This window comes from Sebastes fasciatus, chromosome 2 (assembly GCF_043250625.1).
Source record: "Sebastes fasciatus isolate fSebFas1 chromosome 2, fSebFas1.pri, whole genome shotgun sequence".
Classification (NCBI taxonomy): Eukaryota; Metazoa; Chordata; class Actinopteri; order Perciformes; family Sebastidae; genus Sebastes; species Sebastes fasciatus.
Genome location: NC_133796.1, coordinates 2,202,009 through 2,227,355, shown reverse-complemented (window position 1 = coordinate 2,227,355; position 25,347 = coordinate 2,202,009). Strand labels below are relative to the sequence as shown.

Below are 25,347 nucleotides of genomic sequence, written 5' to 3'. Positions count from 1 at the left end.
GTCTTTTTAATTTGTTTTAAATATTGTTCAAAGTTTATTTTCTGTTCATTTAATATTTATTCATCTTGTGTATTGGTTTATTTGTATCTTGTCAATCTGCAGGTGAAGTTGAATCAAGCTGGTTTAGCCACACCTCCTCCTGCAGCTCATGTTCATCAGCAGGAAGTAGCAGCAGGTGTGTGTTCTGGTGCACACTGAGGAGAGATGGAGGAGGGTTGTGTTGTGGTGCACACTGAGGAGAGATGCAGGAGGGTTGTGTTGTGGTGCACACTGAGGAGAGGTGGAGGAGGGTTGTGTTGTGGTGCACACTGAGGAGAGATGCAGGAGGGTTGTGTTGTGGTGCACACTGAGGAGAGGTGGAGGAGGGTTGTGTTGTGGTGCACACTGAGGAGAGATGCAGGAGGGTTGTGTTGTGGTGCACACTGAGGAGAGGTGGAGGAGGGTTGTGTTCTGGTGCACACTGAGGAGAGGTGGAGGAGGGTTGTGTTGTGGTGCACACTGAGGAGAGGTGGAGGAGGGTTGTGTTGTGGTGCACACTGAGGAGAGATGCAGGAGGGTTGTGTTGTGGTGCACACTGAGGAGAGGTGGAGGAGGGTTGTGTTGTGGTGCACACTGAGGAGAGGTGGAGGAGGGTTGTGTTGTGGTGCACACTGAGGAGAGATGGAGGAGGGTTGTGTTGTGGTGCACACTGAGGAGAGGTGGAGGAGGGTTGTGTTGTGGTGCACACTGAGGAGAGATGGAGGAGGGTTGTGTTGTGTTGCACACTGAGGAGAGATGCAGGAGGGTTGTGTTGTGGTGCACACTGAGGAGAGGTGGAGGAGGGTTGTGTTGTGGTGCACACTGAGGAGAGGTGGAGGAGGGTTGTGTTGTGGTGCACACTGAGGAGAGGTGGAGGAGGGTTGTGTTGTGGTGCACACTGAGGAGAGGTGGAGGAGGGTTGTGTTGTGGTGCACACTGAGGAGAGATGCAGGAGGGTTGTGTTGTGGTGCACACTGAGGAGAGGTGGAGGAGGGTTGTGTTCTGGTGCACACTGAGGAGAGGTGGAGGAGGGTTGTGTTGTGGTGCACACTGAGGAGAGATGCAGGAGGGTTGTGTTGTGGTGCACACTGAGGAGAGATGCAGGAGGGTTGTGTTGTGGTGCACACTGAGGAGAGGTGGAGGAGGGTTGTGTTGTGGTGCACACTGAGGAGAGATGGAGGAGGGTTGTGTTGTGGTGCACACTGAGGAGAGGTGGAGGAGGGTTGTGTTGTGGTGCACACTGAGGAGAGATGCAGGAGGGTTGTGTTGTGGTGCACACTGAGGAGAGATGCAGGAGGGTTGTGTTGTGGTGCACACTGAGGAGAGATGGAGGAGGGTTGTGTTGTGGTGCACACTGAGGAGAGGTGGAGGAGGGTTGTGTTGTGCACGTTTTAATTTAAATATATCATTAGTAACAGTATAACTGCTGGATGGCAGAAAGAGTCTGAAAACTACTAAAACTATGTGAGGACAGAACAGAGAGAGAGGTTGTGACTGAACTAAGACTGAGGACTCTGCAGGACTCTGTCTGTCAGAAGATCAAGATGGGGGACATTCAGGACAAAACCTCCACTGAGAACCAACAGAACCAGATTCATCACCATCAGGCTTTACTCTTTGGGACTTCTTCAGATGCATCTGAACTGTGAGATACTGCCATGAGAAGAAGAAGGACAAGGAGGACAAGGAGAGGAGGTGTGGGACACTGAGGACAGACTGGAGACTGATTCAGAGACAGCTGCTTGAGAGACCTCAACCTGCAGCCAAAGGTAGGATGAACATGTATATTCTGAATGTTCTGTCAGTCAGACTGTAGATCAGTTAGTGTTGTTAGAGAGCAACCTGATGTCCAACAGCGGGTCCACACCATTACCACGCCGGCGTGCACGGAGTGTGCACATCATTTAAAAGGCTTTTAGATGTTCTGCATCTCTTTTTGGTTGTTTTGCATCTCTTTGTAGATGTTTTGAATCTCTTTTTGGTTGTTTTGCATCTCTTTTTGGTTGTTTTGTAGCTCTTTGTAGTTGTTTTGGATCTCTTTTTGGTTGTTTTGCATCTCTTTTTGGTTGTTTTGTAGCTCTTTGTAGTTGTTTTGGATCTCATGTTGGTTGTTTTGCATCTCAAATACACGTTGAAGGAATCAGTTTGTGAAATAATGTGTTTTGGTTAAATATTGTTGTGTGTGTGTTTCAGTCAGTGTTGACTGTCAGTGTTGAACCAAAGCCACCATCTTTCTCTAATCTCAACCGAGTGCTTTGAGTTGCCTAAACAACCATAAAGCGTTCATTAAGCTTTAGCTGCTAGCGGATATTGTAATGAAAACAAATGCAATAAGTTGTCAGTGAACGTTTTGCAGCTTTGCAGAAATGTTAATTAACAACATCTCATTATGGTGAAATTAATTTAGGGGCCATTATGTTTCACTCCAAACCTATTTGCTGTTGCAAATTAGTATTATGTAAATGTGATTTATAGTAGACGGGGTTGAGGCAGGGCACGAATAAAAAACAACTACAGTTACTGTTCTACTACTACTACTACTTTATGCAAATACGTTTCAAATTAATACAGAAAACACCCATTTGATTGGTTAAAGGCAAAGAAGCAAAGACATATCATTTGATTGATGACTCAGAAGAGAAGACGTGTAAAGGGAGCAGAGCTGTGAGCACAAGAAATATGCAGCTGAATTTCAGTTTACATGATGCAGCATGGGTCGACATAATCCTGACTTTCAGTCTGTATTCAAAACCGCCTACTACATACTACTGACGAACGCAGTATACAATATACAATACATACTGTATACTGCGTTCCTCAGTAGTATGTAGTAGGACACAGTTAAAGTGATGTATTTAACAGTATGCTAGACGAGCATTTAGCCTTTAAACCAGCTCTTAAAGCACTGGATAAAACTCGTACCACTATTACAATATTTATTATCGAACAATACAACGAAAAAAATCCGAAATATGTCCAAAGAAATTCAGAAACATTTTCTAAAATTGTTTGAAAAAAGTCAGAACAAAATTCCAAAAATGTCTGAATAAAAATCCCAAAAATGTCAAACAAATGTTCGGAGATAGTCAGAAAATTGTCTAAAAATGTTCTAAAATTGTCGGAAAAAAAGTCTGAAAAAAGTAAAAAAAAAAAACTTTGAAAAATCTCCAAAAAAAGCCAGAGGAATGTCCGAAAAATCTCCAAAAATGTTTTGAAAAATGTTCAAAGAAATCCAAGAAAAGGCAGAAAAAATTTCTGAAAAAAGTCTGAAATTGTGGTTGTGGAGCTTTTCAACTCCAAAAAGTTAATTTGAAAATTTATAATGGACATTTGTGTTGTGATATTTAAACAAACTATCCATCAACAAGGAAATAACAGCCTCTGGTCTACAGACCGGTCTCTAGAGAGCTCCAGCAGCTCATAGCGGTCTGTGAGCGGGACCGCCCGGCTGGAGAGGTACAGCGACCCCCGCAGGCGCTATAGCTAGCTGCGACAACAGTTTGTGGAGCTTCTTAACTCTAAAAACATCGGAGTAAATATTCGACTCACCGTCTAATATCGTAAAACTGTCAATTCTCAAAATCTACACAGTTGATTTCTCGCCTCTAACATTCTCAGAGGTGAATTTAGTGATGAAATAGCTACGAGAAATGTAAAAAAACAAGCTGTTTTTGGCTGTTGTTGTTTTTTGGCCACATCTACTGATAGTATAGTGTGAGGGTTTGAATACAGCCTTAGTCTCTGGTGGTCCTACACCTCCCAGAATGCAATTTGATAGTGTGTTTGATGAGCCCTCCCTGCCTGGTAAACAGCCACATGCTCGCTGTGACTCGTAAACAGAGTTTGGTGCATTAAATCAGTAGAAGTCCCCTTTTAAAACTATTTATGTTTTCAGGAACTGATCCCTTCACACACACACACACACACACACACACACACACACACACACACACACACACACAAAGTAATAGTCCAATGTGTACATCTAATTCACACACAACTGTCCTGCAGGGAGCTCAGCAGATGTTGTGAGCAGGTGTTTTGGCCTCTGTTCCAGATGAGAAGTTCGGTCTGTAATTGGAGACCTGGGGCCACATTGGACACACACTCTCTCTCTCACACACACACACACGCACACACACACACACACACACACACACACACACACACACACAGAGTTTGATTTCACTTTCAGCTGCTGCAGGAGGAAAAGTTTCACCTTAAATCTCAGTTCAACACCAGAGGTCTGGACTACGAAGCAGGGTTTAGCAAAGTACCCGGATGTTGTACTCAAACGGTCAGATCGTTGAGTGTGGAACGCTGGACACTTTCCACACTCAACTGTCGCCATCTTGGCTACGTAGCGGAAGGGGCGGAGCCACGACCACTATTCAAACAGACATAGATCACAGAATAAAACAATACAATACGTAAACATACCGGCGCATTTTCAGCCAACAGGAGGACACATCGTAGGCCACGACGTTGGAAACGTAATTTCCACTCTGCTTTCATTTTTTTTCAGAAGATATTTTGGCGGGTAGCGAGCCGCGGTTAAATGTTGCGATCGTCATTTCCGGTCAGTGCACCGCAGAGTATTCCATTTGAGACGATCCTACCCCGCTGAAATTTACGCACTACTCAAGTGAGTACAGAGTGTACAAAGTGCACTACACTGAAGTGTACTTCTGGAAGTACGTGGATTGGAACACACTGTAAGTGTCTCCTGCTCTTTATTACTCGTCACTTTATTGATTTGTCTCCGTCAGGATCCTGTAGGACTTATGACTCTTTGTTTCAATAAGCTGATGGACATCGTATCATAGAAGTAGATCATATTTCTTTATGTAAAAAGTAACCAGTAAATATAAGTGTCAAATACATTAAGTGGCGTAAAAAGTACAATTTCCCTCTGAAGTGTATTTTTAAATGATGATTTGGAAATAAACTTCATGTAGCTAAATAAAAAATGAATTAATTAACTTCATGCTGCTAAAACAGTTTAATTTTTAACTCAAAGGTGATGTTAGAATATAAACTCACATCTGAGTAGAGTTCAGATAAAACAGTTAAATATTTGATCTTCTTTAATGTTGTGAGTGAAATAACGACACACGCCACCTAATGAGGGTTTTATGAAGCCAGCGGAGCAGACAGACAGTACAGATGTATTTATTGACCCTCCTGGCAGTAAACTAATTAGCGCAGTATTTCTAAATGACATGCACTCAATTAAAGTAACACCCAAATCATCCTACCAGCACAACCCTGCTGTCCCTTTATGTCATTAAGCAAAGCAACTCATTAAAGTGTAAATGTTAAATATCACCGTTTGACAAATAACACATATTGATCAAATTAACTTTAAACATTCAGCAGAGAAAAACAACCTCTCTCTCATTAGCTGGAAATCGTCCTGGGGTTCACTTTCATGGATCCATTTTGACCCTTTAATTGCAGTGAAGTTTTTTTCCTCTGATATATAACGACGCTGTACTTCCTGTCTGAAATGTCATCTGATATAGAGCCCAACAATTCAGCTAAAAGATGAATCATCCACTTCTAGGGAGTTAAAAATGTTTGATTTTCAGCATGTATGTAGTCAGAGATGTCCTGAAGTCAAATATATCAGGATCATTGTCAGGAATTATTGATTATCCAGCAACTCAGAAATCAAAGAATAAAGACATTTCCCTCACAGATTAGTGGGATTCTCTTTTTAATTTATAATGTTTTATACTTCTGGTGAATATAATCCATCAATCTGATTTCCATAGATGTATTTTAGTATCTACAGTTCTCTTTGTTAACACCTTATTTTGAAAAGCGGACGTAGTCCCACGTGTCTACTTCCTCTAACTTCTCCAAGGTGGTCTCTAGCTCTCCGTCAGCTCCGTTCTCTTTATCCATCCATGGTCAGCTCCATCGGGGCCGTTTCAATGCAGAGAACACAAACGTCAGTATCTGGGTGCTCTACAGTCGTAGCGTCGGCCCATTTGACCACGGAGACGAGAGCGACGGCCGGCTCCACCGCAACGTTACCTCCATACCATAACGTTACCTCCATACCATAACGTTACCGCCATACCATAACGTTACCTCCGTACCATAACGTTACCGCCATACCATAACGTTACCTTCATACCATAACGTTACCTCCATACCATAACGTTACCGCCATACCATAACGTTACCACCATACCATAACGTTACCTCCATACCATAACGTTACCTCCATACTATAACGTCACCGCCATACCATAACGTTACCTCCATACCATAACGTTACCTCCATACCATAACGTTACCACCATACCATAACGTTACCTCCATACCATAACGTTACCTCCATACCATAACGTTACCACCATACCATAACGTTACCTCCATACCATAACGTTACCTCCATACCATAACGTTACCACCATACCATAACGTTACCTCCATACCATAACGTTACCTCCATACCATAACGTTACCACCATACCATAACGTTACCTCCATACCATAACGTTACCACCATACCATAACGTTACCCATAACGTTACCTCCATACCATAACGTTACCTCCATACCATAACGTTACCACCATACCATAACGTTACCACCATACCATAACGTTACCTCCATACCATAACGTTACCACCATACCATAACGTTACCTCCATACCATAACGTTACCTCCATACCATAACGTTACCTCCATACCATAACGTTACCACCATACCATAACGTTACCCATAACGTTACCTCCATACCATAACGTTACCACCATACCATAACGTTACCCATAACGTTACCTCCATACCATAACGTTACCACCATACCATAACGTTACCCATAACGTTACCTCCATACCATAACGTTACCTCCATACCATAACGTTACCTCCATACCATAACGTTACCTCCATACCATAACGTTACCTCCATACCATAACGTTACCTCCATACCATAACGTTACCCATAACGTTACCTCCACACCATAACGTTACCTCCATACCATAACGTTACCTCCATACCACAACGTTACCACCATACCATAACGTTACCTCCATACCATAACGTTACCACCATACCATAACGTTACCACCATACCATAACGTTACCTTTATACCATAACGTTACCTCCATACCATAACGTTACCTCCATACCATAACGTTACCTCCATACCATAACGTTACCTCCATACCATAACGTTACCTCCATACCATAACGTTACCTCCATACCATAACGTTTTCTGTTAACCTTTTCTGACCTTTTTTTCGGAAATATTTCAGCCTTTGTTCTGACTTATTTTTTCTGACATATTTTGGCCTTTTTTAGACATTAGCATGCAGCTTTAGCTCTGCTCTGTCTAGCTCTGCTTTTCCTGTCAATGTGTGAAACCCAAAGTGTTTCCATCCTTTACTGGATGTGTAGTGTTTACCACGCTGGATTTAACATGGGAGGGTGCAGGTCGTATCCACGCTGACCCTCCAACGTTTATACTTTGTTCTTTAGGCAGAAGAAAAGTCTGACAAAAAAAATTCCAAAAAATGTGTCTGAAAAAGGATAAAAAAAAAGGCTGACATACGTATATCCAAAAATAAATTCAGAAGAATGTCCTAAAAATGTCTGAAAAATGTCCCAAAAATTTACGAAAGTAGGCCAAAGAAAGGCAGAAACAAAGTCTGACATACGTCCGAAAAAACTCAGATAAAATGTCTGAAAAATGTAAAAAAAAACAAAAAAAAACAACAACAAAAAAAGAGATACCAAAAGGCTGAAGAAAGGCTGACATCCATCCAAAAAAAAGTCTGTTTTGGCTCGCTGAGGTTTGTTTTGGTTGACGGATACGGAACGGATATGACGTCACGTTACTCAGACTACAACAATAAAAGCGATAATTTCCTTCTATCTCCACAAAGACTCAGATGAAGCAAATATATCGATTCTGGCATTAAAACATCTGTTTGAAGAGGTGGACCCTACGGGGCCCCCAGTCGGTAGGATGAGGATTAATCTGGTCGTTCACAGTTAAACAATATTTTTGCTGTGCGGTCTTTTCTATTCTCTGTGACTCCATCATCAATGGACAACCCCGACGTCTCCAGAGACCCAGCAGTCAATAAAACACAGACGGGACAATAACCACCCGGAGTAAATATGATGGATACATCAGTGCTCTCCGTCTGTGAGGCTAATCACAGCTGAGAGAGACGGAGTGGTAGCCTCCTCTTTATTGAGCTCCTGGAGAGGAGGAGGAGAAGAGGAGGAGGAGGAGAGGGAGAGTGTTAGCCTCCTCTTTATTGAGCTCCTGGAGAGGAGGAGAGGGGGAGTGGTTATTGCCATTGATCTGAGGAGGAGGAGGATGAAGAGTCCTCTGGGTCCGCTGGTGGGAGTTGGTTTTTGTTGGAGCCACATCGATCGTGCCTCGGCTCTGACACTAATAATTGGCCTGGTCCCCCCCGATGGCTCCATCACCTCCTCCGGCTCCATCACCTCCTGTTGCTCCACACCGAACACCGGACACCGGCACCGGACACCGGACACAGCTCCCGTCAGCCGGCTCTGGACCAGGAGAAGAGCTGATGAAGTCATCACAGAGCGACCGGGATGAGTCCTGGAAACATATGAACTCAAAGCAGGAGTTATTATAATAAACCAAAATATCTTTAGTAAACTGAAACTAAATTCTTTCAGAAAAACAAACTATATTTTAAAACTAAAATAAATATTAATGTGAATTAATTTCAGTTTTAGTTTTTTAGCTATAATATATCACTACCGAAAAAGGAGTCGGCGTGACTTTCCGTCAACTCTTGTGACATTGAACCACAGAATTTGAAACAGTCTTGACCTTGACCGCTGTTCCGATCGGGTCGGGAGGTTTATTCCACCGCTGGAGAGGCAGGTGGAGGTCTGACTGGAGCGATATGCAGGTCGATGTACAGGAGGGTTAAATCATCTTCACCTGTAGTTCATTTCATTCTATCTGACCCACGGTGGATATGATGCTGTTGTGTTTCCGTCATTGTTATCGCTCATCGGTTTCAATGTCACATATTTGTTGTTTTCTTAAAACCTCTTTGTTTCTTCCTTCCTCAAAGAGTGCCTTTGCCATTTTTTGCAATCATGCCTTCTAGTATGAAAGATCAAACTTTCTTTTGTCTTCACAAAAAATGTTTAAATATTTTTTAAGCCAATAGTAGAATGTAGTATTTAAAGTTCTACTTTTTAAATGATAGAGTAGTATTATTTTTGTTGTTGTTGTCTCAAGGCAACAGAATACGAAGCTGCCGTCTCTTGATTTCTTCCCCCGAGGGAACATGACGAACAAACCAAAATGATTACATCATATCCTCCATATGATCATAACAAAAACAATATGTTCTAATCCCCATCAGAAAAACACTTGAAGGATGAAAAGGAATTCGTATATCCGTAAAGTTTAAATTTATAAAGAATTTCAATTACATCATTCTTTTAAAAATTAATTGTAAAAGTATGAAATTATATTTTTATGTTGAAATCAATCGTATTTTTTTTTATAAAAGGACGGCATTCAAGTAATTTTCTTTTAGCTATTTTAACCCTTTGTTTCCATGCAGAAGATATATATATATATATATATATATATATATATATATTTATTTATTTATATATATATATATTTATATATATATATTTATTTATTTATATATATATTTATTTATTTATTTATATATATATATATATATATTTATTTATTTATATATATATATATATATATATATTTATATATATTTATATTTATATATTTATATTTATATTTATATATATATATATATATATATATATGATTATAAACTTTTCAGAGCCACGTGTCAAGGCTACAGGCAGACATACAGTGAGTGTTCGATATCTTTGATGAGTTGATGAATTTGCATATTGTACTGTAGCCTGTGGGTTAGCCATGAGGTTAGCTGCTGATGTTCCTGCAGCAGAGTGCATCATGGGAATATTGTTCAGAAGACCAAGCATGCATCACAATAATTAATTTGTGATTCAGATACATACAGACACAGTAGATGGATGGATGGAAAGAGATGTGTTGCACAAAAGAGTGTTTGTTCCTCAGCCACTCTTTATGTTTGTTGTAACTCTTGAAATCTGAAAATGCTTCCTCCACGTTCTTTGTATCTAACAACAGTACATCACTGAACACTGCTGAGTGAGCATGGCTGTGGAGTTGGGAGGCTTTCTCTCCTGCAGGAGATGATTATCGCAGTACCTCCCATTGTGTTTGCAGATATTGGAGATGAGGAAATGCTCGACTGCACAGTTATTTTCCGCGCTCTGTTTTGTGAAAGAAAACTGGAGAACGTGGCCATCATTCAAGAAACGCCATTGCAAAAGACAATTCAATTTCCAGGCTGTGGTAATAAATGTCAGCGCTGGAAACAGCTGACAGGAAATTGCTTAATCTGAACTCTTGTGAGGAGGTGTGTGTCTGTGTGGCTATGTTAATTATGATATCATAGTATAATATGCCAATAAATGTCATATGTTGTATGTCATAAAAACGTCATGGTGTAGAATGTCATAAAAAAGTCAAAGTAAAGTATGTCTTAAAAAAGTCACAGTATAGTGTGCCATAAAAAATATCATAAAAAACTCATAGTATATTATGTCGAAACATTTCAGGAAAAATAAGTCATTGTATGTCAAAAAAAATCATGAATAAAGTGATAGTATAATATATCGAAAAATTTAATTTAAAAAAAATCTTATGGTATGTTGAAAACATTCATGTAAAAATAAGTCATAGTATAGTAAGTCGAAAATAATTAATGAAAAAAGTCATAGTATAGTATGTCGAAAAATAAAAAACAAATTCATGAAAAACATTCCTAGTATTGTAGGTCGAAAATATTCATTAAAAAAAACATGATATTCATATTATGGTATGTCAAAAAAATGTCATGAAAAAAAGTCATTGTACAGTATGTCAAAAAATAAAAAACAAATTCATGAAAAAAGTCATAGTATTTTGAAAAATTTCGTGAAAAAAAGTCAGTAAAGTATGTCGAAAAATAAAAAAAAAGTCATAGTATAGTATGTAGAAAGATTTCATGAAAAAAGTCATTTTATGTCAAAATAATTCATAAAGTCATAGTGTAGCATGTCGAAACATTTCATGAAAAAAATTCACACTATAGTATGTCGAAAATTAAAAAGAAAAAAGTCATAGTATTCTATGTCAAACATTTCATGAAAAAAGTCATTGTACAGTATGTCGAAAAATTTCACCAAAAAAAAGTAATGGAGAAGTCATAGCCGAAAAATAAAAATAAAAAGTTAGTTTAGTTTGTCGAAAAATGTCATAAAAAAAGTCATAGTATATTTTGTCAAAAAAATGTATGACAAAACGTCATAGTATAGCGTGTTGAAAATTTAACAAAAACTTTTATGATAAAAAGTCTAGTATAGTATGTCGAAAATTTCATAAAAAAAGTCATTTTATAGTATTTCGAAAAATAAAAAAATAAATTCATGACAAAAAGTCATAGTATACATTTAAAAAAAGTCATACTAAAGTGTGTCAAAAACAATTCATGAAAAAAAGTCGAAGTATAAAAAAAGAATTATGGAAAAAATCATACTATAGTATGTCAAAAAATTATACAAAAATTTCATAAAAAAGTCATACTAAAGTCTGTCTAAAAATTTCATTAAAAAAAGTCATAGTATTTTATGTCAAAAAAATTCATAAGAAAAGTCATAGTATAGTATTTCGAAAAAGTTTTATGGAAAAGTCTTACTAGTATGTCGAAACATTTTGTGAAAAAATTTCAAAGTATAGTACGTCGAAAAATTTCATGAAAAAAAAGTCGGTGTAGTATATCGAAAAATGTCACCAAAAAAAGTCATAGTATAGTACGTCGAAAAATATCACGAAATAAAGTCATATTATTGTATGTTGAAAAAAGTCATGAAACACTGTCATGAAAATATATAATATAGTATGACGACAAATTTCACAAAGACAAATCATACAGATATTTATCCTGTTGAAAACCTACAATTGTTCACTTCTTTTTTTTCCATAAAGTTTGTCCTGGAGAATGTACAGTAAATCTCTGATGCCAAATGACAGCATTTCTGAGTAGCGTAACATATTCTGAAAATAATTCATGGCATGAATCATGGTACATATTGTACTGTATGTTCAGTATGTCTGCTGATGGCGTTCGTTGGCCTACATGCAGAGAGGCTGAACAATAATTCATAAAGAACCTGGAGGGGAGACAGGGACATATTTCTGCTGTAACCCGGCAGCTCGAGGACGGCTGACATCACATTTATGGTTCCATTGTTTAAGGAGAGACAGAAGATTTACAGTATGTGCATACAGATACTGGAAGTACATTACATATATGTTGATGGTCTGGGACTCTTGTTGCACACCACGTTTGGCTTATTATACTTAATCAGACATATTTATGTTCATCACACAGATGTACAAAACTCTGGTAAAAGTTCTGTCTACTTGTTTTTGTTTTCTGACAAAAAAAAAAGTGTAGAAAACAAACTTCAGGTGTTGCTTTTGTTCAGAAAATCATTTCGTGATCATTTCTGAACAAAAGTAATTTCTTTTTTTAAACACGCACTGCAGGGAAATTTATGTATCCAATTACTTTGTCGTGATTAGCATTTAAACGGGACGAGAACTATCAGGGGACGTCTGTATTCATCCAAAATAATCCAGTTTGTATTGGAAATTTTGATTGGACCAATTACACACATGGAAGGTTTACACAGGCTTAACGTCCCGGCGAAACAAGTCAGAGCGTCTTTCATTTCTGTTCTGTGACGTATTCCCAAGCTGTGTACAGTTATGAAAGGAATTTAAATCAAATCCTTCGTCTTTAATTGGACCGAGAGTAAAGCGCGATACAGAGCTACAGAACAAACACCTCACTTGTCGCTAAAAGTTGCAGATTAATTGATGGATGTCAAGTTAATGCAATAATAAAGCATTAAGGAAAACTCGTTTTTAACGCCACTAATTTCTTTAACACATTAACACAACTTGCGTTGTTTAGGTTGTAGTGGCTCAGTTTTAAACTAGAGTGAAGATACTGGTATCATATGAAACAAGAAAACCTGATGAATCCATCGGTACCAACCATGTCAAGAAGGAGGTTAAATAACGCTCCAAATTTACGCAACGTTTTGGAGAGGAAAAACTGTCATGGCCATTTTCAAAGGGGTCCCTTGACCTCTGACCTCCAGATCAGTGAATGTAAATGGGTTCTATGGGTACCCACGAGTCGCCCCTTTACAGACATGCCCACTTTATGATCATCACATGCAGTTTGGGGCAAGTCATAGTCAAGTCAGCACACTGACACACTGACAGCTGTTGTTGCCTGTTGGGCTGCAGATTGACATGTTATGATTTGAGCATATTGTTTTATGCTAAATGCAGTACCTGTGAGGGTTTCTGGATCAATATCTGTTATTGATCTGTATTGTTCATTGATTTACAATAATAAATATATACATACATTTACATAAAGCAGCAGATTTTTTTAAATACTTGATAATAACCTCCCCCTTTAAGGTACGTTTGCAACACATAAAATCTAACGGGAAATGTGATCTATAAGCGTTTAAAAGGCATTTTTCACCAGTTTGACTGGTGTTTGCTGAGGATGCTGCAGATTTTCTGAGTCGCATTAGAAAAAGAAGAAATACAGACAAAGTGTTAAAAAAGGGCAAATTTTATTTAAAGCACTTACATAGAAAAATATGATTGATTTGAGTCAACAATAATAAATAGAGTGCCTGACTATCCCCAGGCCCTGTCGGTACAACAGTACAATCAATATCCAGTTTCACAATACAGCAAAGGCACTAGCATTTACCACAATCGACAACAAGTCAATGGATAGCAGGGAGGGAGGGGGGTTAGGGCTCTTTAGTTCACACTCACTCGCCACCAAACAAACCGTCTGAGCCCCCGTCACATAAAACCAGCGCTCGTGATCCGACGCCGGCTCCTAACTCCGCCGTATCCTCTGTGGAAACTAGATTTCAATCAGTTCTCGACTTTCCTTTTGTTCACACGCAGGTGGGGATCAAGAAACTAAACGGACAATGTGATGGACTAAAACAATACTTCAGATGAATGATCGAAAACAGAACTAATGTCACATCCCCAATCTGTCTCTCAATGGAGCTAAAGAAGAAACTAAATCCTCTTCTGGAGGAAAAGACTTTAAAACATTCTGATTGGATAAACAATGAAATGAGTCAATCTGGACAATAATGTTTCCAATAGTTTTGGTCAATCAGACTTTAATCTGACAGCAGGTTGAGATTAAAGGTGAGACACTGCCGTCCTCCACAAAATTAATATATAAGAAATTAGGAAGCTTAAAGTCCAACTGAAACTGAAACACGTTTTCCTTTTGCTAAAACATACAGATGTGCTCTGTAAATGAGGTGTTTATACGTGTGGTTTAAAGGCGGCGCCTCCTCGTCTGTGTGTTCATATTGATCCAGAACTTCTCTGCATAAAACAGAAATAGACTGTTAACTGCAGCTAACGTCTCATTTCTGTTGTATCTGGTGTGACATACGACCGGCTGTTATTGTGAGCTGTTCGGTTATTTTGTCAAGTTAATTACAGCGTTAACTGCAGGGCTCTAAACTAACATGTTTTTATACATTACCTTTAGTTAATAATTCAAAGTGACATTTAACATAAATCAAACATCAAAAGTGGTTTATTTTTGTTCATTAATTTGTAATTTATCCTCCAAAAAATATTTTAAAAAGTAATTCTATTGTTTTTTTAATTTATAATTTACATGTTTGTTTTGATTTTGTTGTTAGCAATGCAGTTGTTAGTTATATTAAAATATTTTTAATGTGGAAAAAGTAGCATTTGGTCAATAAAAAACAAGATTTTGCATAGGGCCCCCAAAAACCTAGAACCGGTCCCGCTAGCTAGAACTTTAGCATCAAACAGTCTGACTTTAGCGTCAAACAGTCTAACGTTAGCTAACTGGTAACGTTAATACGTTTGGAGGCTAAAGGAGCATTTCTGTAAATGTCAATTTTAAATTTAATCTGACTGCAGACGGGTATCAATTAGTCATTTCAGTTGGACTTCACAAAGTAAAAAGCGGGTCGGTGGTTCAGTAGATGGCACGTATATATTTATATATATATATATATCTATCCAGTGCATCAGACTCATTATAGACGTAATTAAAACGTAATGACACAAACACAAAACGAAAGTAAAAACAGAAAGCTCCTGCTCTTCGTCTGTCGTTCGTAGCAGTTTAATTTCAGAGCGAATAGCTTCGTTAATAACAACTCAGTGTCACGGTGTCAGAGTTGGTCCCGATCAGTAATAACGATATATCGGTTATCATTAATAGTTTTTGTTTCTTTCGGAGGGATGAATGATGGAAAAAACAAAAAAACTGAATTATGACTATTTTCTTATGTGCAACTCTTTACATGCAGGCAAATATATGATCAAGACAAGAGCGAGAATGACATCGACGACAATCAGTAAAGCGTGTTGAAGACGAGCCATATGATGCAGCTGGATCACACGCACTCTCTCACACACACACACACACACACACACACACACACGAAGCACATCCCTGAAGCTCACAGAAAATCTGAAATTATTGGCTCGGGGACGAGATGGATTTTCTTTTTTTAAAGAGGTCAGAAAATATAGAAAGTAAAAATAAACGTATGTAAAGTCGTAATCAAAACATTATAAATGCCGATTATTCATTGGTTCTGATTTACACTGGAACAAATAAAGAAAAAGAGAAATGAAATACCTCAGTAAATACGATGGAGTGATAAGGCTTGAATCTTTCTCCAGGTCGACTGGCCTCACTGACTCGATTCAAATGTTCTCTTTTTGAAATCTTTCCCCAAAAACGACACGGGTCCCGTCGTGTCCGGACGTCCACGTGGACGGACTGTTTTCATCGTGCGTCTTCTGGGAAAAAAAGCCCTGATTGTCAGAACAAGTTGTAAGAATATGGTTGTTATTTCCCGGCCTTAAAGCTAGTCCCGTCGGTATCCACGCTCATCCATCGCCATCGCTCCCTCGCAACTCACAGCGTTTCAGGAAACCCGCTGCAGCCGCTCTGTCCGGTTGGTCGTCCCCTGCGTCTCGTCCTCTTTGTCACCTCGAGGTGGAGTCGACTGGAGAATTAATGCACAGGAGCCCGAGAATGTTCAAAAGGGGGCTGTAAAGCTTTTACTGTGTTTGTGTGCGCCCTGCGGCGATGTGGCCCCGCGGCGCAGTGCCGCGGCAGTACGTGTCCCAGCTTCTCAGGAGCTCGGAGGCTCCGACGGACTCGCTCGGCTCTCGGCAGTCCCGGTCTTTTAGATGTTCCTCTGGGCGGTGAGGTACTTGAGAGCGGCCGAGCCGTACTTCCTGGACAGGTCCTGGTGGAACTCCTCCTTCAGGGTGTTCAGGCAGTTGCGGTAGCTGGAGCTGGAGCGGAACTTGGAGATGTCGAAGCTGGGAGCGTGGGGCATGTGGATCATGAAGGCGTTGGGGAGGACCATCAGGTCGTACTCCTGATGACAAAAAACAGGAAACACAAATGTTCAGCCTTCACAAACAGTTCTAAAGAAGTGATTTACTGAAATCCTACAACAGCAAACATAGTTTTCTTCTTCTTCTTTGTGTTTATTCAGACAGGTTTCATCAGACTGTGAGCAGCTGTGGTGGGAAGAGGCTTCACAAAGAGAACACCGTTAAAACTCAATGGATAAAGTAAGTCATATTTATATTATTATTACTGTTGGCTTCCTCACAGACTGAAGTTGTGATCAGATATAAGGCGCCACACAACATCAGATAATTGTAGTTATGAGAGACGAGGGGAGTTTTATAGTGTAACAATAATATTTATTATGAGTGGCTGCATCGTTTCCATTTCGGTTTAAAGTTGCTCGTATGATTTTGAATATAGCAGCAATGACCTTTTCGTGACATTTTTTGACATACTATATTATACATTTTTATGACAGTTTATCATGAATTTTTCAAGAAATTGTTTTGACATACTATCCTATGACTATTTTCGTGACATAGTACAGAGTGTCGAAAAATTACTTTTTTCATGAAATTTTTTACTACATTATACATTAATACTATATTTATCATTTTTTACAGTATATCATGAATTTTTTCATGAATTTTTTTCCCTATAATGACTCACTATATATATGACTTTTTTTCATGACATGCTGGGTTTACTACAGACAAAGGTTTTTAATAAACACTGTAGTTTCTATTTTAGTGTTGGAATAAAGATCCAAGAAGTGAGTCTTCTGTACACATAACACATCTTTAGTTATAACTCTGCATTACAAACTATCTGAAGTAAACATCCATTCAGCTCAAAGTGGAGAGTCTTTATATGTATTTATGATGCAAGTGGTGCAACTGGCTGGGAGGATAATGATTTATCACCACATCTCTCCCAGAGAGACAATCATCATATACTTTTCACAGAGATTAGAAAACCACAGGTGCGTTTGAAATACCCACATCGTCTTTCAGCACCTGCTGTAGCACTGAACTGTCAGAATAAAGCTCCACCCTCTCTCCCCAGCCTCCAGACGTACCTGTGCATCCAGCTCCAGGATATGAGACACCTTGTTCCAGCCGAAGCCCACGAAGCGCTGGTCGTACTCCGGACAGTCTCGTCTCACCACCACGTACGGCTCAAAGTCCGGCTCCCACTCCACCTTGTAAGGTGTGGTGGCTGTTCGCCATTTGGCATAGTTGGTAGGAGCGTGACCTTTAGGCCACACATGATACCTGGAGAGGCAGGAGGGGGGGGAGGACACGGTGAGATATAGGTGAAATGATGACATCGTTGGTCATTCGCTGGTGTGTTTGTTGGTGTTCAGGTACCTGAAGGTGTAGAGAGTCCCCATGTCCAGCATGGAGAGCAGCTCAGCTTTGGATTTGGGGAAGGACAGACGGTAACGAAGCGTCTCAAACGCTGGAACCACCAGAGCCTTCTTAGTGTGAGCCATGTCCAGCTGCACCACGGACCTCCTGCACCGAGGAAACAGGACGGGTGAGACACAGGTGAGCAACAGGTGAGCAACAGGTGAGCGGCAGCCAACGAAGGCACGACTAAAAGTGAAAATTTCTAGTTATGGACGAGTAAGATGAACACAGTATTCATGTCTTAAACGTTTTATATAATTTATCTGTATTTATGTTGAATATTATAAAACAGGTTTGAAGCCAGAGTAAAAATAATCAATAATACATCTTTCTAGTCATCAGATTATGAAAATATTATATATTGTAGTGGATCCAGCATATTATAGTATATCTAAAGAGTCATAGTATAGTATATTAAAAAAAATGAGTATAGTATGTCATAAAAATCATCGTATATCAAAAACTCAAAACAATAATACTATAGTATGTCATAAAAAGGTATAGTATGTTAAAAAAAGTCTTTAACGTCATAGTATAGAATGTCTAAATAGTCTGTCATAAACGGTCATAGTACAGTATGTCAAAATAGTATGTTATAAAAAGTCATAGTATAATATGTAATAAAAAATGAATTAGTCATAAAAAGGTATAGTATGTCATAAAAAGTCCATCAAGTCCACCATAGTATGGTATTTTTAAAAACTCAGTGTACTATGTCAAAAAAGTCCTAATACAGTATGTTTAAATACAATTAGTATAGTATGTCAAAAAAGGCAATAGTAAAGTGTATCTAAAAGTCAAAAGAGTAATAGTACAGTATGTCTAAATAGTATTGTCTTAAAAAGTTATAGTATATCAAAACATCACAGTATATTATGTCAAAAACGTCATAGTTTAGTGTGTTGTAAAAAAAAAAGTCATAGTATAGTATGTCAAAATAGTACGTCTAAAAAGTCACGGTATACTTAAAGTCATTGTACAGTGTTTAAAGAAATTAGTATAGTAAGGTATAATATGTCAAAATAGAATAAAAGTCATAGTACAGAAGGTCAAAATATTACGTCTAAAAAGTCATAGTATGTCATAAAAAGTCAGAAACGGTCATAGTACAGTATGTAAGAAAACAAAGTAATTTGTAAATCAAATCCAGTGACATGTACTATGTCACTTTCAAATGTCAAACCGGAGCACGCGGCTGGTTGTACCTGAGGTAATCGTAGAGACCGTACATCGGCAGGAAGTCCACGTCCGTCAGGAAGACGTACGGCGTGTTGGCGTTCTTCAGAGCCACGTTCCTCACCAGGTTGACGGGGTAGAACTGGCCCTCCTTGTACACGATGTGGTAGCCCACGTTCTTGCGGTTCTTCAGGACCTCGGAGGCCTGAGCGTAGCGCAGGAACTGCTGAGCCTCGGCGTCCGACATGTAGAGCGCCAGGCTGATGGGGCCTTCCCAGTGCTTACAGATGGCCTCCAGCATCTGCAGCCTGCACGGATAACGACACGTGTGTTATTGTGGATGATGATGATTAGAGCTGCAATTTACTTTACTAGCTCTATTTTTCTTTTAAATGTATTGATTCTTTAGTGACTAAAATTTTTTGAAAATCAATAATTGTGTCTTTACTTTTCTAATTTTAAGCTACTAATTGGATGATTGGATGCTCGGCGTGTCGGTCGGGTACCTGTCCATGGAGAGCTGTGCCACCAGCGTGATGTCGGTGTCGTCCTCGGTGGGCGTGTACTCGTACTGCAGGAAGTAGAGGTGCACCCTGTGGACGGTGAGACGCTCCCGACGGAAGTCGTAACACTGATCGTCCTCGTCCAGCTCCTCCAGAGCCGCCTGCAGCTGAGGACACGGACAGAGGGAGAAGTCTTTTACAACTCAACTAAACACTTCAACAGTTTTTCCTTTTAGACAGAAAATCCTTCACATGATCATTTCCTGTTCTGTTCACAAACGTCAATAACAAAGCACGGGTCACCGACGGTCTGGAACACGGGTCTCCTGGTTAACAGGCTGATGTTTGTTGGACCCACCGGCCCACCAAAAGTGGTCTTTCTTGCTTTTTATTCTACTTCATTAACTCTTACCGTAGCATTTATACACAGACGTGTTTACATTGTAGTCATTACAGGATACATGGCGTACATATAACACGCGGAAATCAAGAAAGGCGTACTTATTGCACGCTAAACGCCTTGTGTATTATCGTGGCATTTCTACATGTTTTGGTGCAAAAGGGCTGTATGTACTGTCATATCATTATCAGATATGTGTTGTTCTGATAAATGAATATTGGCTTCAGCTGAAGTCCCACATTAAGGTCGAGCTAACGTCAGTACGTGTGATGTAAATGTGTCTCTAACCTGGACGCTCTCTGGACTGGCCTGACTCGGGCAGCCGAACAGCTCTCGTCTCAGCAGGTTCCCGTCGTACTCCAGGAAGGTCAGGTAGAGGTTCCTGAAGAACTCCACGTGTTTGTTCTTCACCCGGAGCTTCTTGGGAGAGTTCCAGTGGATCACCTGGAAGGAACCACAGCGGGGAGGTTAACTCATTACAGTTACTACACTTACTCCAGTGGACTTTCAAAGGTTCCTTTTAACTCCACTACCTTTATCTGAAAGTAGTGGATGAAAATTTATTGGGAACGTCCTAATTTGGAGAGCTGTTAGCCTCGGGCCACACAGGGAACGTCAGCAGCATGTGGCGGCTGCAGAACATGTGCTGTTCACAGCAACAACAGACAGTGAAGGAGATCTATTGACTGTATATTGACGTCATACCAGTACAGTAACAATACAGGTTCAATGACTAGACATCTGTAGAAAATGTCAGACATGAAAAAAATAAAGATTTATTGTTTCAAAATAAAAGCCCTCAAGTGTTTTTTTCTGTGGACAGAATAAATCATAATTAAAATAATAATGAAAAATAATACAAAAAAATATAATAAATTAAAAATTAAATAATAATAATGAAAAATAATCCAAAACATAAAATAATAATAATAACAATGATACAACATAATAATAGAATATAGTAATAATAATAAAAAATAATAATAAAAAATATATAATAATAATAATAATAATAATAACAAAAAAAAAAGACAACCACCACAAGAAAGCCAAACTTGACAGACAAAGATCACATTTCCAGTCGGGGAAACTGTTGAGCAGCTTCACAGAGATAGGTATTAATATGATGCCGTTTTTTTTATGTTGGATGATGACCTGTTTTATTTCCCTAAATCTACTTCCTACTCCTACTACTACTTAAAACATCCTGCAGACAGTTTTTGATTTGTATTATGGCACTTAGGTTTGGAAAAACAGGATTTTTGCTTGTTGTAAAAAAAAAAGAAAAAAGAATCAGTTTTGACTAAAAATGTTATCAAAGCGCGTTCGATCAGTTTTGGTTTTGACGCTTCAGGAGGTACATCAAGCAGGAAGATTTTTTCTGTTTAAAATGTGAATTTTTCAGCTCTGAAATATTTGAGGCTGTTTTAGACCATCGGAATAACTAATAAATAATAACATGTATGGATATTGAAAAAGGGCGTAGTTCCCCTTTAAAGGTGTTTGTGGTGGCGGTGTGACATCCTCTCTGACAGCATTGGCAGTAAATCATAATTATATTGATCATTTATAATGAATAAATAGATCGGGGGGTGTGTGTGTGTGTGTCTGAGCGTACCTTGAGGTCGGACACCTCGGTGTAGCACTGCTCGGAGCGAGTGTGATCAGACAGCTGGACGTTCCAGAAGCAGGGCAGCTGGTGCACCAGGACCGGGTTCTGCTTTATGAAGGCGTTGAAGATGTCCTGCACACAGTGAACAAACAGATTCAGGCAGCTCTACTGGGTCTACTGGGTCCTGTATGTGTACAGACTCAGTGCTGTTTCTCAGAAAACAAGCTTCCTGAAAGTGTGAGTCATCGTGGCGTTCAGGTCTTTGTCCTGGTTGAATCAGGAAGAAGAGGAGCAGTATTATCTCTCTGCTGGTTCCCCTGGCAACCTCAGCTTTCATCTTACACTGTAGGATTGTTTACAGAGACGGCTCCCCGTGTGCAGGCCGCATTGTGGATTTTTAAAACGCAATCAAGGTCGCAGATCGAAGCTCAACAAACACTATAGAGTACCGGATCTGTGGCTGTAAATAGACCGAGAGCAAACAAACATCACGGTTTCATTCTGTACGTCTGAGATGATACTGATGTTTCCAGAGACGGCGAGTCGCGTCAGACGCTCCTGATTTGCATAAAGTAGACTAGCCCTCAACTTTATGCAAATGATGAGCGGGCGACGTGATAGAAGTTAAATTGCATGCATGTATGGGTTTGTGAATGTGTATCATATATAAGAGGAGTAAGTAAGAATGGCTTAGAAAGACTTCCATACTCGTATTAGTGAATATCTCCTCTCCTGTGAGCCTCAGCTGTTAGGACTAAATGACAGCTGGACTTCTGCAGCTGCAGTGTATCAAACAAACTGCAGTCGGGTCGTGAGAACGTGAAGCCGTTATGAGAGATCGATCTCTTTTACTGAGCTGTCTCTCACTGTGAATGATGTCTTTTATGCTTCCTGTTGCTTAAAGTTGACATCTGTCCAGACTGAGACATCCTGGAAACTATGGGACAGATTTCCTTAACGTTCCTTAACGAGATGAATCAAAGTGTAATAGGCAGGTTCCTAACCAAACAGAGAAACATGTGTCATGGCGTCCTCAGCGGGTTGAAGGTGTCCCTTTACCTGATCAGCCAGCGATGTACTGAGCATGCTCATCAGCTCCCTCTCGGCCGTCAGCCGCCACATCTGCTCCCAGCCGATTCGCCGCAGTCGCTCCAAGTAGAGAAGGATGACGCCTGCAGGAAGGAACGGGAAATCATTCATAATGAAATGAATATAAATACTGGAGATGGAGTCTCTGTTTGGCAGCGAACACATGTCTCCTGTGAGATCCCGTCAGAATGTTTCTTTCAGAGAAGATCTGTCTAACCGTTACCTGTGTTGAAGCCTCGTCCCAGCGCTGGCCAGGGTTTGTGGTTCTTCCACAGGTTCCCCAGGTACCAGTCGCTCTGGTTCTCCACCAGACCGATCACCTGTTTATCTGAAAACAACACGACAAACATCACTGATCAGTACAAATCTCCAGCAGGTTATTTATTTATTCATACAAACTGTCTACAGTTTCTAACTTTACGAGAAAAAAGTGATAATATAACGAGAATAAAGTAAATAGATCCCCCGAAATCCTACACACTGGTCCTTTTCATACCTTTGCGGCCATTAAAGTGAAACTTGAAGTTTTGAATAACTGATCCTCCGACAGCCTCAACGCCGTGGCATGGCATTCACAAAGCTAAAATTCCCAGACAAGATTTCTTTAATATATAACATAAATATGTCTCACCGGTGAACTTCCTAAAAATGCCCCAGAGCTCAGCGATGTCGGTGGCGAAGGTGATGTCCGTGTCCAGGACGATGACCTTTGACAGGTCGGAGGGCAAAGCTTTGGTTAGAGTCAGCTTCATCAAGCCGTAAATCCCTGAGTAGTGCTTGTTGGGTATCCACGACACCTCGGACTGAAAACACAAGAAACAAGAGGAACATTTTATTGTTGCTGTATATTATCATCTCCTCTTCTCTGTCAGTAAACAGGTGAAGTGACTCCAGTGTTCACTATGTATGAGCAGCATTCTGTGTGTGGGGGGGACACAAAGACACATTCAGCATATTCTGGCGAAGGCTCAATGTGTTTCTTTTTTCTCCTCTGAATCTGCAAATAGTGTCTTTTAATTAATTCTCTTGATTCGGAGTAATTGGATCTGCATAAGTGCATCATCTGCAAATATAATCGGCTTAGAGTCTCGTCTGTTTCCCTCCGCTTTAATGCCGGCTAATGAAAACGGAGGAGAGAGGCTGCAGGTCGAAGCATCCGACGGCACAAAGGACTCATTGTTCAGCACAAAGACTGAGAGGGAGGAGAATGTGATGATGTGATGCAGGTTGGAATCTCTCACACACACACACACACACTCTTACCCACGCTCGTTCCTTACATCCGCATCACTCCCGAGAGCACATTCATCAACTTGACGTTAAAATAAATGATTTGCTGTTTTTGTGCTGAAGTGTCACTTGACTTTGGGAGGAAAGTGTTTCAACAGCTCGTCCGACTCAATTACCGATTGTTGCCGTCAAGTAGAAAAACCTTGTAACCTCGCGCTGCGCTGATGGTCGCGGTTTAACTTTAAACCTGTGAGATAACACCCTGAAGTGTTCACGATATGCTACACGAGGTTACCGGATACTCTGGAGAACATCTACTGTGGTCAGGTAATAAATAACCTGGTAGCTTTGCAGCGCATTTTTATGAAGCACTTGTTGGCGTTTTTAGGGGGCGTTCACGGGGTGCGTTTTTTGAGCCCTCAGATCAATTGTGGCCAATGACGACGCGCAGAAGGCGAGCTCCATTAGCGAGAGCAATTCCTTTGTTTTGACTTTGTTTAGTTTAGTCACCGAGGCTTTTACTGATAAGATTTTGGTTGCTTAGTAACGGCAGGTGCGACAGGAGCGCAACCTCCCAAGCACCTTGAATAAAACGATGAAAGCAGCACGGCCGGCGTTTCCAACGCGTTCTTAGTGTGAACGATCACTTATATTTTTTTGTGGTTTCTTTGAGTGTAACCTCAGCACACTTGTATTAGAGGCTTTTATTCAGTTTTTGGCAAAATCCAAAAGGTATTTTTTTGATTTTTATAACTTTTCAGAGGATCATAAAGTCCTTCAACATGTATGAAGACATGTACTACGAACAGATTTTGGTTTAGATTAAGTTGTCACATGATCGTGATACAGCGTTATATTTGTCAGGCCTGTGGTCAAATTGCTACCAAGATATCTCTAATAGCCCGTTCACACCGAGGACTCAACCAGGGTTGAACCAGGGTCAACTGTGTGTATGAAAGGGTTAACCTGCGTTGATCGACTCGCCTTTGCGAGGTCGAGAGGTGGGTCGGACCAGGGTTTCTAACAAACGGGGCGGGACAAACCTATTCGGTTGCAAATGAGGGCACCCAGTCTGTGACGTAACCGTGACAGGTCGCCGTGGCTCATAAGCAAACTGTGGGACGGCAGCAGGAATGATTTCAGACACACCGGAGGTGAACGACGGACGAGAACAACACGGATGTGTGGCGAGACTTTGAGGTGCGGTGGCAGCTGCTGTACGTCCGCGGTGAGGAAGACAAAGCGGTAGATGACGGGATGAGAGACAACGTAGTGTAACGTTCTACAGACATAACAAGGCTGCTGGATGAGAGAACATGGAAACACAC

The 25,347-nt window shown here is 40.1% G+C and overlaps 1 protein-coding gene and 1 long non-coding RNA gene across 5 annotated transcripts in view; one reads left to right on the top strand and one right to left on the bottom strand.

Annotated features, from left to right (window-relative positions):
• Positions 1-1,363: 1,363 nt before the first annotated feature.
• LOC141781777 (uncharacterized) lies at positions 1,364-17,793 on the top strand. Its single transcript, XR_012596945.1, has 3 exons — positions 1,364-1,787; positions 16,740-16,818; positions 17,663-17,793. It is a non-coding gene; the product is annotated as an uncharacterized LOC141781777 (long non-coding RNA).
• large2 (LARGE xylosyl- and glucuronyltransferase 2) overlaps positions 13,756-25,347 on the bottom strand; it is an 89,537-nt gene continuing 77,945 nt past the window's right edge. For all 4 annotated transcript variants that reach the window (XM_074657481.1, XM_074657483.1, XM_074657482.1 and 1 more), the window contains 10 exons: positions 23,421-23,592; positions 23,013-23,117; positions 22,760-22,872; positions 21,707-21,832; positions 20,377-20,532; positions 19,692-19,855; positions 19,215-19,493; positions 17,968-18,114; positions 17,676-17,871; positions 13,756-16,619 (listed from right to left, as the gene is read on the bottom strand). In XM_074657481.1, the coding sequence (XP_074513582.1) occupies positions 16,422-16,619; positions 17,676-17,871; positions 17,968-18,114; positions 19,215-19,493; positions 19,692-19,855; positions 20,377-20,532; positions 21,707-21,832; positions 22,760-22,872; positions 23,013-23,117; positions 23,421-23,592 (1,656 nt within the window). In that variant the 3' untranslated portion in view covers positions 13,756-16,421. The remainder of the gene's footprint in view (positions 16,620-17,675; positions 17,872-17,967; positions 18,115-19,214; positions 19,494-19,691; positions 19,856-20,376; positions 20,533-21,706; positions 21,833-22,759; positions 22,873-23,012; positions 23,118-23,420; positions 23,593-25,347) is intronic.